This window comes from Rana temporaria, chromosome 2 (assembly GCF_905171775.1).
Source record: "Rana temporaria chromosome 2, aRanTem1.1, whole genome shotgun sequence".
In the NCBI taxonomy this organism is placed as follows: domain Eukaryota; kingdom Metazoa; phylum Chordata; class Amphibia; order Anura; family Ranidae; genus Rana; species Rana temporaria.
The window spans coordinates 59179305-59195997 of record NC_053490.1 but is presented as its reverse complement, the minus strand read 5'-3'; the positions used below and the strand labels follow the sequence as shown (position 1 = coordinate 59195997).

Here is a 16693-nt window from a genome sequence, read left to right as displayed (position 1 = left end):
ATAACCCCCTCTGGGAAGCGCTCTCCCAAAGCGGGTTACCTTGCGGGTGCGCTCCTGTGTCTGCGTCTTTGGATTTGATTGATAGCAGCGGGAGCCAATGGCTGCGCTGCTATCAATCTATCCAATGAAGAGCTGAGAAGCAGTAGAGAGAGCGACGCGGGATCGCGCCCACTGAAATTCGGGGCTCAGGTAAGTAAAACGGGGGGGTTGGGGGGCTGGACTGTGCAAAAAATACAAAGGTTTACAACCCCTTTAAGGTTGCTAAACTAACTAAGAAACCGTTTATCCCCAATACATAAACGTTAACCACATAAAAAGCAGAAAATGCCTAATAAACACAGATGAACAGATTAGTGCTATTAAAGTACTTCTTTTATGTGCCATAATGAAATAAATGATTCTGTGCCTGTATGCCTTAAAGCATTGCTGCCCATTTGTCCAGCTGCTACTCAGCAATGTTAAATGATGAACAAAAATATGAGCATCTGCTGTATAGCTGACACATAACCTTTTGAAAAATACTATTCCACATAAATCACTCTAGATAAAGAAGTGCTGAATTGTATTACTGAGGTGTGCGTCGCGGTCTGCGGATTCGTTCCCAAAAGACCTGGGAGCTGCCGAGACTGCAGAGCCTCCATTTTCCCTTTTCTAAGCACTGTGAATGCAGACTTTAAGAAAATATTCATTAATCAGCTCTATTATCCTTTCATGCTATTTGGTTTATATAATGTCAGTCATGTCAGATGCTAATAAAGATTTATTATGATGTAAAAAGTGTTTCATACATACTGACTACGATCCCTTAAAGGGAGTTTATCTTTTCTTTTGAAAAACTGAAATGTTGTGAGGTGGTCCCCGGTGACAACAACAAAAGGAACCATCGCTGTGCACCTGTCAATGAGAAATGTTGTAAATAAAGTTGGGTGAATATTTGCTAGGCCTCTGGAGAACACAGCTTCTTATCCAGGGGTACTTGTAGGACAAGAAGTCTGGCAGAGGGGCTGAAGTTTTGGATAGAGCGGGGAAGGGTTAAAAAGTCTCTAACCACCGCAATACTGGGCACTTTCACCCCCTTCCTGCCCAAGCCATTTTTCATCTTTCAGCGCTGTCACACTTTGAATGACAATTGCGCGGTCATGCAACAGTGTACCCAAATGACATTTTTATGAGTTTACCAAAAATGTAAATATTGCAGAATATACAGCCTCATGCTACATAACTAAGCTCCATTTCATGCTGAATAAACTAAGGGCCATATTCTCAAACAAGTTACGCCGGTGTATCTACTGATACACCGTCGTAAATTGAATTTCCCGCCGGCGTATCATTATTTTGTATTCACAAAACAAGATACGCTTTAGGCTAGGATTCGACTAGTGTAAGTCACTTACACTGACGGATCCTAAATGTAATTCGCCGCCGGCCGCTAGGTGGCGTTTACGTTCAGGCCTCATTTGTTTATGCAAATGAGCCTGATACGCCGATTCCCGAACGAAATCGCGTCGCGCAACCGTCGCTAACGTCGTTTGCGTACGCGTAAGGTTACCCCTGCTATATGAGGGGTAACCTTACGCCAGTCCCACGTACGCCATGTTAAGTATGGCGTCGGGTCCGCGTCGTCTTTTCCCGTCGGGTACGTCGTTTTACTAAGTCGTTCTTGAATACGACTTTACGTCAATGACGCACACGTCGGCGTCATTGACGTTTTCCGCCGAGAACTGGAGCATGCGCACTGAGCTATTTTTAGCCCGGCGCATGCGCAGTTCGCTCGAAACTGGGGTGTGCTTAATTTAAATACAAGCCGCCCCCTTGGAGTTTTGCGGGGATACGCCGGGCCAATTACACTACGCCGCCCCAAACTACGGAGCAAGTGTTTGGGGAATACAGCACTTGCTCCTGTAGGTTGGGGTGGCGGAGTGTAAATGGCTTACGCGACGCCCGCCCGAAATCTACGGGAATATGGCCCTAAATTATCAATGTATCCTAAATAGAAAACTATCGATAGATTTTCACTCCAAAAGCATTTTAATAAAATAAATTTGCTTCAAATCAAAAAAATCTGATTAAAATTAAAAAATCAGATTTTTTTTTAAATCATTGATATTTATCCACCCTGCTTTTGATGCAACTTTGAATCATAGAATGTGAAGGCGAATCAAAATTGTACCAAAAGTTGCATCAAAGTCGCACTGGAAATCGTTTTGAAGACGTGATAACGGGAAAGGAGCCTAACCGATCCCTGCAAATTTTGAAAGCTAAACTCCAAGGGGCAGATCCACAAAGAAATTACGCCGGCGTATCTAGTGATACGCCAGCGTAATTTCAAAATTCCTGCGTCGTATCTTTGTTTTGAATCCTCAAAACAAGATACGACGGCATCTCGGCTAGATCCAACAGGCGTACATCTTCGTACGCCGTCGGATCTTAGATGCAATTTTTCGGCGGCCGCTAGGTGGCGTTTCCGTCGAAATCAGCGTCAAGTATGCAAATTAGATATTTACGGCGATCCACGAACGTACGTCGGCCCGGCGCATTTTTTTCTGTCGTTTGCGCTCGGCTTTTTCCGGCGTATAGTTAAAGCTGCTATTATGAGGCGTACTCAATGTTAAGTATGGCCGTCGTTCCCGCGTACAATTTTGAATTTTTTACGCCGTTTGCGTAAGTCGTTCGCGAATAGGAATTTGCGTAGAATGACGTCACCGTCGTAAGGATTGGCTTGTTCCGGTTAAATTTCGAGCATGCGCACTGGGATACCCCCAGGGACGGCGCATGCGCAGTTAAAAAAAAAACGTTGTTTACGTCGAGTCACGATGTATTAACATAAAACACGCCCCCATTACATCAATTTGAATTCCGCGCCCTTACGCCGCAAGAGATACACTACGCCGTCGTAACTTGCGGCGCTAATTCGTTGAGGATTCAAACCAAACAAAAGTAAGTTACAGCGGCGTAGCGTATCTTAGATACGCTGCGCCCAGCGCAGATGTATGTGGATCTGCCACCAGGCATACAGTTAAAAACACAGATGAAATTAATATAGGAAATGTGTTTTCCTGCACAAAAGATTGTTTTTTAAAGAGAGACACTGCATGCAGACACCTTCACTTTATTTTCTCATCAGCACTTTGACAGGAGACACTTTACACAAGTTATCACTTGCTATTGGGCCCTACTGCACAGAGACCTCTTGGGGTCCTTATTGAGCTAGCTGATGATATGGGATATCTCCACAATAAGGACTCCTACATTTATTTTGCTACAACGCGTAGGCTTTGTACACACGACCGAGAATCTCGTCAGGAAAAAACAGATGTTTTCCCTGACGAGATTCTTGGCAAGAAACTCTTGCCGCCCGAGTTTACTGACTTTCATTTCAAAAGAACCGCGGTTCTCTTGAAAGGAAAGAACGCGGTGACGTCATCACGTACGACGAGCATGCGCTCGTCACATTTGATGCCGTCCCTGCCATCTTGCTTTACCCTACCTATGCCGTGGAAGCAACCGCGCATGCGCGGGTTTCCACGGCGCCAGGTAAGTATACACACTCTCGGGTTTCTTATCTGGAAACAGGCAATCGAGAAGCTCGATGAGAAAAAAAGAGAGTAGGTTCTCTTTTTTTTCTCGTCGAGATTCTGGACAGATTTCCAGACGAGAAACCTGAATGCCTCCTACACACGAACGGGAATCTTGGCAAGAAGCAGTTTTCTTGCTGGTTTTTGCCGAGAAACCCGGTCGTGTGTACGAGGCCGCGTCCATACGATCATTTTTCGGCATGAAGAAAACGTTGTTTTTCAAAAATGTCATTTAAAATGATCGTGTGTGGGCTACACATAATTTTTCAGGTTTGGAAAAACGACAAAAAAAAAAATTCGAACATGCTGCATTTTTTAACGTCGTTTTAAACTATGTCGTTTTTCGGGTTGTAAAAAATGATCGTGTGTGGGCTTTAACGACGTAAAAAACCTGCGCATGCTCAGAAGCAAGTTATGAGACGGGAGCGCTCGTTCTGGTAAAACTACCGTTCATAATGGAGTAAGGACATTCATCACGCTGTAACAGACAAAAAAGCACAAATCGTCTTTTACTAACACGGAATCAGCTAAAGCAGCCCAAAGGCGAATGGAACTTCCCCTTTAAAGTGCCGTTGTACGTGTTGTACGTCACCGCGCTTTGCTAGATAATTTTTTTAAAACAATGGTGTGTAGGCAACATCGTTTTAATAATGAAGTTGGGAAAACTTCATTTTTTCGACATGCTGAAAATGACATTTACCAAGTGATCAGCCGTGTCCCATCACGGCTGATCACGATGTAAACAGGAAGAGCCGTTGATCGGCTATTCCTCACTCGCGTCTGACAGACACGAGTAGGGGAGAGCTGATCGGTGGCTCTCCTGACAGGGGGGGTATACACTGATTGTTTATCAGCGTAGCCCCCCGCGGATGCCCACACTGGACCACCAGGGAAGCCACCAAGACCACCAGGCAATGTGGATGGCCAGGTAATTCCCCCGTGGCCATCCATATGTTAAAATATAGTTAACATAGATGCCAATCAGTGCCCACAAATGGGCACTGACTGGCAACATGGGCACTGACTGGAAAAAAATATAAAACAAGTGATGCCCAGCAATTCCACCATCAGTATCATCAGTGTCACCCCTCAGTGTCCATCAGTGCCACCTCTCAGTGCCCATCAGTGCTCACCAGTGCCCATCTGTGCCACCTATCAGTGCCACCCCTCAGTGTCCATCAGTGCCACCTCTCAGTGCCCATCTGGCCACCTATCAGTGCCACCCATAAGTACCCATCAGTGCCACCTATAAGTACCCATAAGTGCCTCATACCAGTGCCGCCTATCAGTGCCCATCAGTGCTGCCTATCAGTGCCGCCTATCAGTGACCATCAGTACCCATCAGTGCCACCTCAGTGGTGCCACCTCATCGGTGCCCATCAGTGCCACCTTATCAGTGCCCATCAGTGCAGCCATATCAGTCCCCGTAATTAAAGAAGAAAACATACTTATTTACAAAAGAAATAACAGAAAAATATAAAAACTTTATTTTTTTCTAAATTTTCGGTCTTTTTTTAGTTGTTTCGCAAAAAATAAAAATCACAGAAGTGATAAAATACCACCAAAAGAAAGCTCTATTTGTGGGAACAAAACGATAAAAAAATTGTTTGGGTACAGAGTAGCATGACCGCGCAATTGCCATTCAAATTGCGACAGCGCTGAAAGCTGAAAATTGGCTTGGGCAGGAAGGTGCGTAAGTGCCTGGTATGGAAGTGGTTTAAGGTATTGGGAAGAGTGACAGATTACAACAATATCCTTTTCAAGTTCCTTGGCTGGTAAATAAAGCCCCAGAAATGAGCATTTCAGCTGTAACTGTTTTATCAAGCGTCACCTTTACTTTTTTCATTTTCTTTTCAGATTATAAAACAAAAGCAGCTGACAACCCCAACCCTGAATTAACCATTTTAAGTTGTCAATAAAGGACATAATACCACTAAATGAGATGTCTTTGCTAGTTGTGTTATTGACATATAAATCACACGTCTCTGGAGGCCCCTGCAAGCCTAAAACATAATCAGAACATAGATTCTACAAAATCAAAGGGATCATATTATAACGCAGCAATTTGTGGGATTATTACCGGGATATTTCCCACGGGTTATGACAACCTGGTACAGAACATAACATTCCATCTGAAGTCTGTCTTCCAATTTTTAATGCTGTCTGTTTATAGAGAGACAGCATTCCTGTAAACATTAGCTTGGTGAATTACAACATTGGTAAAAGAGTGTCCCCTATATTTATTGATTTCAAAGTCATATGCTTCAATCCAGCTTCATGGCTTGGAGTGACTGGCAGCTTTGTAGCCTGCGGGTACTTCTCATGAACATGGCAGGCCTGAAGGAAACACACACAATCTAAGCTGCAAATATAGTTTTGCAGCCTCCTCTGGGTTCATTTGTTATATTGAAGTTGTAATGATGTGTAGGAGCGAGAGTAATGTCCTGCTAGGTATCAACAGAGGGTTCACAAAGAACAATTGCTCCTGGACCGGGTCAAGGAGACCAAGCATAAGTCCCTTTTATTTGTCAGCTGTATTTATATATTACAGAATGTACAGAATGCCTAAGGCAGGCCATACATGGGTCAAATTTCTAAAGAATTTTCTGTCGAAAATCGTATCTAAGAATTATTGTTCGTATTTTGCACCATTAGTGGGATTTTTGTGCGGCCATCAAATTTGAGTTTTGTATTTTCTGGCGTATAAGACTTGGCCATTTTACACTTAAAAAATGGCCAAAAAGCAGGGGTCGTCTTATACGCCGAGTCAGCTGCTCGGATGCCTGCTGGATGTGCGGTAATACTGTATGTAGCTTCGGCTACATACAGTATATACCGCTAAGCCAATCCCGGTGAGCGATGTATTCAAATGAATACAGAGTCTGCTCGGATTGGGGCAACAACCTCTGCCAATCCGAGTGCCTACATACAGTAGGCTGCTCGGATTGGCTTTGAGAGTCAGAGAGGCGTGGGCTGTTGATGTTACAGCCTCTGCCAATCCAAGCAGGCTTTGTATTCATTAATAGAATACATCGCTCACCGTGATTGGCTCCATCTCCAGTAAGAATGAAGAAGATTATGGCTCCAGAAGAAAGAAATATGAAGCATCGGAATGGGTGATTATACGGTGAGTACAGGCAAAAAAAATCTTAAAAAGCCGTAAAAATTAGGGGGTCGTCTTATACGCCGGAAAATACGGTAATAGGGCATGTAGGATTTTTTTTGAAAACAAACGATTTTCTAATCAATGATGGGAGAATCGTGCGAGAAATGTAATCGAAAAAGAAATGCGCATGAGCAAGAAAAGAAAATTCCAAGACAAGAAGATTCTCACCCACGAAAATTCTTTTCTATACCAACAGGAGGTGAAATTGAAGGCTTGGTTGGCCGAATCAATGGTGGCACCATCAGAACACAAAACGCACAAAAGTTCTGATTTTCAAAAGAAAATTATTTTTAAATTTCAACCATGTATGTCTGGCCAGCCAAATTGTATATCTTTCAAAGTCTCTAAAGAATTTTCTTTCGAGAATCTTATCTAAGAATTATTGTTCGTTTTTTGCACCATTAGTGGGATTTTTGTGCGGCCATCAAATTTGAGTAATCGGGCATGTAGGATTATTTTTTTAAAACAAAAGATTTTCTAATCAATGATGGGAGAATCGTGCGAGAAATGTAATCGAAAAAGAAATGCGCATGTGCAAGAAAAGAAAATTCCCTGAAAGAAAAGAAAATTTCCAGCCACAATTTTTTTTTTCTATAGCAACAAGAGGTGAAATTAAAGGCTTGGTTGGCCAAATTTCGAAATCAATGGTGGCACCATCGGATCTCAAAACGCACAAAAGTTCTGATTTTCAAAAGAAAATTGTTTTAAAATTCGACCATGTATGCATGGCCAGCCTAATTGTATATCTTTCAAAATTTCGAAAGAATTTTCTTTCGAGAATCTTATCTAAGAATTATTGTTGGTATTTTGCAACATTAGTGGGATTCTTGTGCGGCCATCGAATTTGAGAAATCGGGCATGTAGGATTTTTTTTGAAAACAAACGATTTTCTAATCAATGATGGGAGAATCGTGCGAGAAATGTAATCGAAAAAGAAATGCGCATTTGCAAGAAAAAAATTCCCTGAAAGAAAAGAAAATTCCCAGCCACGAAAAAAAAATTCTATAGCAACATGAGGTGAAATTGAAGGGCCGAATTTCTAAATCAATGGTGGCACCATCGGATCTCAAAACGCACAAAAGTTCTGATTTTCAAAAGAAAATTCTTTCTAAATTTGACCATGACTTTTTGTATATCTTTCGTTCACAGAGCTTTTTCTGTTTTTTTTTTTGTTTTTTTTCAGCTTGGACTTCTAGAAAGCTTGTTATATAACTCCCAGTTGTCACTTATTTGGAGGGATTGTCCCACTATTGGAACCTAATTCATCAGCCCATCTTTCCTTCACAATTGTCCCTATTGGCTTGCTGTATATGCCTATATAAAACTGTACTATTTCAAAAAGTTATGTGGACATGACCAGGAAAAGAGATAGTCATGGCACCAACATCCCGAATTTTGGAAAATTCAAAGTTAGAATAGGGATACGGGACTTTTTAGGTGCACAATCAATTGCTAAAAAAAATATTATTTAATTAGACATAATTGAGCTAAAAACATTTGCTCAACCATTTGGTATCATTGTTCAAGTATATATTACATTAGATTGACACCAAGCTTAACGCTTCGACATTTTTCGCTGTGTTTGGCTTCTTCAAAAGAAAGCGTGATTAATTCACTCCAAATGTTGCACCTTGGGGTAGGGCTTAAACCGGGTCAAAAATGAGAGGAGTCTGTCCACATGGGCCACATTTGCAAAAGCGCCAGGGGGGTCACCCCACAGACCGGTCCCCCCTGCAGAGGGGGATAAGGGACCTCAAATGTTTTTTTTTCTGATTCAGATTTTAACGTAGAAAGCTTAAACGTCCACTAGATGTCAGACCAGGCACTTGCTGATACACTTGTCCAATCAATCAATCAATCAATCAATCAAAGAACTGATTGCCAAATGGTGATCCACAAACAACTACCAGACCTGTCATCAGCTGAATGGACATATAAAACTGTACTATTTGTAGCACCCTTGTAGTGTAGAGTAGGCTGCTAGGTACATTTATTTAGCTCCATTGTAATTAAAGGAGCAAGGGGTTGATTAATTATGGCTGCTTAGTGTTTTACAGGCTGCTGCTCTGTTGATTCTCACTATCTTCCTAGAGGATTTAAGAACCATAGTGGGAGGAATAGCAGGGCATGCAGCCTGCATATTTATAGGACTGCAGTCAATCCCTGGGGTGGTGTGTCCAGTAGGTGGTGAAAGGGCTCATAAATTAAGGTGACCAGATTTTTTAAATTAAATCCGGGGACATATTTTTTTTTTACTAGTAATGGTGGCAATCAGCGACTCTCTGCCCATCACCACTGCTGCTCACCTCACAGCCTGTCAAGTCTCACTCTCCGGGCCCCGGGCTACTACTGGGTGGGGAGCGGAAGAAGATCACTCTGCCAGGGAAGGCAAGGAGATGAGCAGGCAGGCGGCTGAATGGGCATGCACCCGAAACTGAAGACATATTCCCTTCGCTCCGACTAGCACATGATCTTCAGAAAGGGGCACAGATAATGGAAAAAATAATACACCCCCTCCCCCCAAGCTACTAGGAGCGGCGGAGTGGGGGTGTGTAATTCAGATATTTTTTTTATTCTGCACTGACTGTGTTTGAAATTGCCCCAGCCCCTGTTCAAATCCAATCTGGGGACAAAACTGGGGACAGACTTGGCCCGGGGACAGTGTCCTCAATCTGGGGACTGTCCCCTGAAACCGGGGATGTCTGGTCACCCTATCATAAATAGCCTAAAGCCCGAGCAGCATCAGAGTTCCTGGGTCCACTCCTGATGCAGAATACCCCTATGCAAGGCGTCTGCCCCGGAGCAGATTTCTATAGAAAAATCTATTTGGAAGACAGAGGTCCCAGCTAGCCTTAGCTGGGGGGGCCTATTCACAAGCTTAAGTCCAGGGATCAATGGGGGTCTGGAGAAGCCCACTGAAGAGAGTCATGCAGAAGTTGGTGGGAAAAAGTTCAGCTGTCCTATGGTGGTGTGAGTCGACATCTCCATCACTAGGAAGAGGTCTGGTGGATATCGGCAGGAGGCAACCAATGATCCTGAGTGCGTGACTGTTCGTAGTTTTTAGACTAGAAGGAGTACTAGTCACCATCAGCAAAAAAGATACTGTGGGACTTTTAATTTTGTACTGTGCAACCAGAAAGGGCTTCTTGATCAAAAAGCAATATCTGCTTCTCAGATAAGTAACTGCTGACACCAATGATTTTTTTAGCTATCTGTAAGAGGGAATTCTCCCAATGACCACAAGTGTAAGGAGCATTGCTCACATTGACCATCACACTAATGTAACTTGAGCTGTAGATATATCAATTATTAGCAGGGGTTCCCTGAGACATAATTTTCATATGCAGGCCCTACTCACATATGCATTCGATTCTGCGTGCGAGCTCGGCGGGACGGGGCACTTAAAACATTTTTTTTCTTATTTAATTTGCTTCTTATTTTTTTTTTTTATACTGTCCTTTAAAAAAAAAATGGGTCACTTTTATTCCTATTACAAGGAATGTAAACATCCCTTGTAATAGAAAAGAAACATGACAGGACCTCTTAAATATGAGATCTGGGGTCAAAAAGACCCCAGATCTCATATTTACACTACAATGCAATATAAAGAGCTATGGGCGGAAGTGGCGTTTGACGTCGCTTCTGCCCTCCCATTCTATGGACCTGAGCAGGGGTCATCTTCCCCTCAGTCTGCACCTAGACAAGCATGGAAGAGGACCCAATCGGCTCCTCTGCTGACGGCTCCGGTAAGTGGTGGAGACGACCGGAGTGCAGCGGGGAGGTGCCCCTCTCCCGTCCCCGATAAAAGTGATCTTGCGCTGCAGATACCACGTTTATCTGAAATCGGACCGCTCACTGAAGAAGAGGATAGCTGCTGTCATACCAACAATATTCCTCTTCAAAGTGCCGACGTATATATTCGTTGTGAGCCGGTCCATCTCCAAGACGGTTGAGTTTTTCTCTTTTGCTTTCAGGATATCTAATGTCTTTTTTTCATTTTGGATTCTGTGGAAGGGTAGGAACCTGACAGATTTGTATTGTTGTCTGTGTCTGCTGCATACATTTGCTCTATATAATTATCAGTAATGTCACTGGGACTGAAAATCCAAAATGTTGAATTGTCACATTAGGAATAGAGGGAAAATCTTCCAATGGTGACACTCGTTCACATAACAACAGTCTAAGAGAACATTTCTTTAACTTTAGAGAGATTTCTCCTCTCACTTACTGTCATTTTCCAATACATGAAGTGAAGGAAAATGTCCCTAATGTAATAAAAACCTTATAAAATAGAAAAAATCAGCACCTGATAATGAGCCTCAGTTGTTTACCGAGGTCTCTACAAAACAGGCTACAAAGAAAAAGTGCCAGAAGCATGTTCCTATATTATGGTGGGCTATCATGGTTTTAGCACTTTTTCTTTGTCACCTGTCTTGTTTAGCCCTTTAGACATCATTCACATAGTGTGGAGGAGATGGACCTTCCCACTGGTGTACGGATCAGTGCACCTGTGTGAATGAGGTCTTATAAACAACTGAGGCTCATTATGGGCTGCTGATACTTTCTATTTTAGGAGCCATACTATGGTCTCACGGGAAGCCATGCACCCATCAGTGGCATTCAGGGTCAGGTGCCGTGCTGCATGGATTTGTCTATAGCAGTGGTCTCCAAATTGCAGCCAGCAGGCCAGATATTACTCTTTGTTTGCCTTTATCTGATCCTTGGGGAGCTATTCCTTTCACTGATATGAGACACTATTCCTTCCACTGACACCAAGGAACCATTTTTTCCACTGACACCAACAGTGGGCCATTATTCCTTACATTAACACCAACAATGGGGGATTATTCCTCCCACTAATATAAATGATGGAACCCTATTCCTCCCACTGATACCAATGATGGAGCACTATTCCTCCCACTGATATAAATTATGAGTCACTATTCCTCCCACTGATATGTCTATTCTTCTCATTGGGGCACTATTCTCCTCCTATAAAATAGAGAGTACACTGGCTTCTTACTTAGAAAGTTTAAAGACCCCTGGTCTATAGTGATAAAAATCTGAAAGGGTTTTCACCATTTTCAACTCTATTCAAAAATAACATCTACTTTGAGAAGAACACCACAATGTAATTTTCAACTTAAACTGAAGTGGAGCAGGATTCAGTCCTCTCCCAATAGCACACAGTTATTCATTACAGGAGATCTATCTACCAGGTTCCTAGAGGCATTCAAATACTTATCTGGAGCACAAAAACTGCCCCATTCCATTCCACTTAAAGGTACCGTATTTTCTGGCGAATAAGACGACTTTCTAACCCCTTAAAATCTTCTTAAAAGTCGGGGGTCATCTTATACGCCGGTAACCTAACATCTTACCTTACCAGAATCGCGACCGTACGATTTTTCAAAAGCTGCGCCTCCGACGTCTTCTGTTCCGTGATAGGCGGAAACAATCAGCTTCCCAGGAGGCACTGTGTTCAGTGTCCGCCTATCACGGAGGGCCTCTCGTCCTGTGTTTAGTGTCCGCCTATCACAGAGGCCCTCTCGTCCTCGGACGAGAGGGCCTCCGTGATAGGTGAACACTGAACACAGTGCCTCCTGGGAAGCTGAATGTTCCGCCTATCACGGAACAGAAGACTTCGGAGGCGCGGCTTTTGAAAAATCGTACAGCCGCGATTCTGGTAAGGTAAGATGTTAGGTTACACGGCCGCGATTCGCATGGGATAAGGTAAGTCTGGCATGTAATGGGGCACAGTCTGGTCATGTAATGGGGCAGGTCTGGCATGTAATGGGACAGGTCTGGCATGTAATGGGGCACAGTCTGGTCATGTAATGGGGCAGGTCTGGCATGTAATGGGGCACAGTCTGGTCATGTAATGGGGCAGGTCTGGTCATGTAATGAGGCAGGTCTGGTCATGTAATGGGGCATGGTCTGGTCATGTAATGGGGCACGGTCTGGTCATGTAATGGGGCACAGTCTGGTCATGTAATGGGGCACAGTCTGGCATTTAATGGGGCACAGTCTGGCATGTAATGGGGCACAGTCTGGCATGTAGTGGCATAGTCTGGCATGTAATGGTGGCACCGTGAGGCGAGGCATGACTAGTAGGAAAGAGGGTAGTCTTATACGGTGAGTATATCCCAAAACCAACATTTTGGCTGGAAAATTAGGGGGTCGTCTTATACGCCGAGCAGTCTTATACGCCGGAAAATACGGTATGTTTTATTTGATTTTTTTTATGTCCATAAACTCCTAAAGACAGGTCACAAAATAAAGGGAAAAAAAAACAACCTACACCCTTTTCAAAAAAAGAAGAGAAACACTGACTAAATCATAGCAACTCCCAGGGAGTTAAAGGAACAAGAAATGTGTTTACTACTTACCCCTGTCTGTGTCATAGAGGAATACATAATGGTTCCAACCATAGTGATCTAGTAGACTTAGCAGTGCTCCCCGTAACGAAGGTCTCAGCTGCAACACAAACTGACTTTCACCCTCTGTTGGGAAACTGGGTGTGATGAGCGAGATGTGCAAAGCACTGCAGAATGAGGTCAGGGTGTGTACCGATCTCTTGTCATACAGCCCAAAGATGGCAAACACTCCTCTTGAATACTGAGAGCAAACTGAAAGAGAGATATAAAAAAATGCTTAAAATGCAATATATTACGTCAATTAAGTTCTGCATTTGCTTACAAAGATCAGATATGGTCATACATTGCAAACACACGTGGAACTGCCATGGGTGCAATAGTGGAACTCCTTCTCAGCCCATAAAGCTGTGAGTTTTCTTACTCTTTCTGGCATAGTAGTGTATTAGGAACCCATGCAAAATTGTAATGGAGATTTCCGAGAACAGTCACTTAAATAATAAAAGAAACCTGCCATAAAACAAACATGGAGACTTCTGTTGACAAACTCTACATCTGAAAATCCTAATTGCCTGACCGCCATTCCGACCTGTCATACTTCAAGTCACTGACCAAGAACAAGTATGACTATCAACACTTCTATCTTTACCTTAAATAGTTATTTTCAGCCACTTGAGCTGTGTGATTAAAAAGCGCCTGTAACTGATTGTGGATTATCATGATTAATCACAGTCATTCACTTTTAGTGATCGCTAGATGATCAAGGTAGCTGCAATCATCTGCAATTAATCACACATAATCATGCACAGTTGCACTTGAGGGCATTTGTGGCTACATGAAAAGTTTTAGAGGTTCACTAGAGAACTGAATGAAGAAGATCAATCACAGTCAACCATTGAAGATTTTTTAAGAGTGGTGAAAAGTATCATATACAGTTTAAGCCTTAATGTTGCAATAGGCAGTTATGCAATATATCGCATGCACTATAACACTGACCAAAATAGAAAAAAAGTGTATTGTGTTTTTTTAGTTCGGTTATGCTTTTTGTCTATGGATTGCATAAAAATGAAATCATCTTTGCAAGACAATATGACCAAGACCAAGACCATGACTAAATAAAAGCCATCTTTGCCTTAAAATATGATATATGTTTTACTTTGTTTTCCAGGGAAAACAACAAATCCCTTTCAGCGGGGCTGCATCCAAACTGCAAGTCAAAAGACTAAAATGGGACTAAAACGAAAACGCCATTTTAGTCAAAAGATTAATGCCGCGTACACATGACCGTCTTTCATGACGTGAAAAATGCAATTTTTTTTAAATGTCATTAAAAACGATTGTGTGTGGGCACCAGAGCATTTTTCTTGACGCGAAAAATGGGCATTAAAAATTTAGAACATGCTCTAAATTGTTACGTTGTTTTTTACGTTGTCGTTTTTCACGTCGTAAAAAATGGTCGTGTGTAGGCTTTAACGACGGGAAAAAAACGTGCATGCTCAGAAGCAAGTTAAGAGATGGAGCACTCGTTCTGTTAAAACTAGCGTTTGTAATGGAGATAGCACATTCGTCACGCTGTAACAGACTGAAAAGCAAGAAGACTGAAAAGCCCGAATCGTCTCTCAAACTTTTACTAACAGGAAATCAGCAAAAGCAGCCCAAAGGTTGGCGCCATCGAATGGAACTTCCTCTTTATAGTGCCGTTGTACGTGTTGGACATCACCGCGCTTTGCTCCAGCATTTTGTTTTCACGATCGTGTGTATGCAAGGCAGGCTTGACAATAATCACGTTGCGAAAAACGTTGTTTTTTCTAGAACATTAAAAACGGTTGTGTGTACGTGGCATAAGACTAAAGTGAAATTTGACTTCAAAATTAACACTGGCCTGTAGTGTATGTTCATACCTCAATACAATAAATAACATATTCGATTTTTCACTCCAGCAGTATATAATGAGTTTGCAAATTGTAGAGAAATGATAACTAATGCATTACAATTTAATTACACCCATTAGATTTTAGATGACTAAAATGAGTTTTAGTCTACAAAAATGTACTGGAGATTTAGTCGCCTAAATACGACTAAAACAAAAACAATTGCGGAAGACTAAAAAGGGACTAAAACTAAAATGACATTTTAGTCCTAAGACACTCGTACACACAGCCGGTTTTCCCGACGGGAAAACTGCGAGGAGAGCTTTTGCCTGGGAATCCCGGCCGTGCGTATGCTCCTTGCAGTTTTTCTGACGGGAAAACTGCCAAAAACCGCAGTACACAAAAAAAGAAAACAGCTCTCTATTTTCCCACCGGTATTCCCGGCTGACTTTTTCCCAGTGGTTTTTGGCAGTTTTCCTATGGGAAAAACTGCGATGGAGCATACACATGGTCGGGATTCCCGACCAAAGCTCTCATTGGAGTTTTTCCAAAGGGAAAACCAGCCGTGTGTACGGGGGAAAAGTTACCGTGCAGGTTCTCAGCTTTCCCCTCGGGATTTCCGACCGGAACTTTTCCCGGTAAAAAGGTAGGGTGTGTTGGCAGCCATAGAAGTGAAAGGGGACATGGTCGCGGCGCATTAAACATTTTCCCTTGTTACTGCGGATATTTGTATTTTTACAGAAATAAACATTTACACAAATAACGAAAACAAACACTGCCGCATTACAGCAAATAAATAAAATTAGAAGATTAAATCAGGAAGCCACAAATGGATTCATGTATCAAATTGACTTTTCCAGTTTTTCCTAATCATGAAACATTGAAGAATTGCAGAACCACCAGCTGAGATTTAAATACCAATGTCTATCTCATTTTAATTAGAAGTGGGGGATATTTGTGTAGCATATTCCAATTAAAAAGAAAGTGTATAAATTATTTCTAATCTTTAATAAATAAAATATTTGCCTGTGAGTTCAAATTAAAATTCTAACACAAAATAAATTTGACAAGTAGTACGTTAGAATGTTCTTACATGTTACATATGAAGTGCAACCTTTTAGAAATAGTAGTAGCCAAGGATTAGATTAACATTAGATTAATATTCATGGGAAGTTTTAATAGCACATTTTAATTAAGCGCAAAATGCATTTAATACACTCAAGAAATTCAACTTCTTTTTGCTCAAATATGTATCATGTGCCTGAATGGTCTTGAATCTGAGCATGCGGAATTGCTGGCCAGAGTGTTCACTGGTTCAAGCACCTTCCGTTGGGAGTCCACTAAGACCTCTTTCACACTGAGGAGTTTTTCAGGCGGTACAGCGCTAAAAATATCGCTGCTATACCGCCTGAAAAACTCCTGCCCAGCTACCTCAATGTGAAAGCCAGAGTATACTGCTCCTTCACTGCTCCTTCCCATTTAAAACAATGGGAAACCGCTGCAATACCGCCCGCAATGCGCCTCTGCAGAGGCGCATTGCGGGTGGTATTAACGCTTTATCGGCCGCTAGCGGGGGTTAATACCACACCGCTAGCGGCCGATTCCCGCGGCAATCCCGGCGGTATAGCGCCGCTATTTTTAGCGGCGATATACCGCCACTGCGGATCCCAGTCCAATGTGAAAAGGGCCTTAAGCAGTGGTCATCAA

At 42.5% G+C, this 16693-nt stretch overlaps 1 protein-coding gene across 8 annotated transcripts in view; it reads right to left on the bottom strand.

Moving 5' to 3' along the window:
• GRIA4 (glutamate ionotropic receptor AMPA type subunit 4) overlaps positions 1-16693 on the bottom strand; it is a 430528-nt gene that overhangs the window by 277514 nt on the left and 136321 nt on the right. For all 8 annotated transcript variants that reach the window (XM_040340234.1, XM_040340233.1, XM_040340232.1 and 5 more), the window contains exon 3: positions 13131-13370. In XM_040340234.1, the coding sequence (XP_040196168.1) occupies positions 13131-13370 (240 nt within the window). The remainder of the gene's footprint in view (positions 1-13130; positions 13371-16693) is intronic.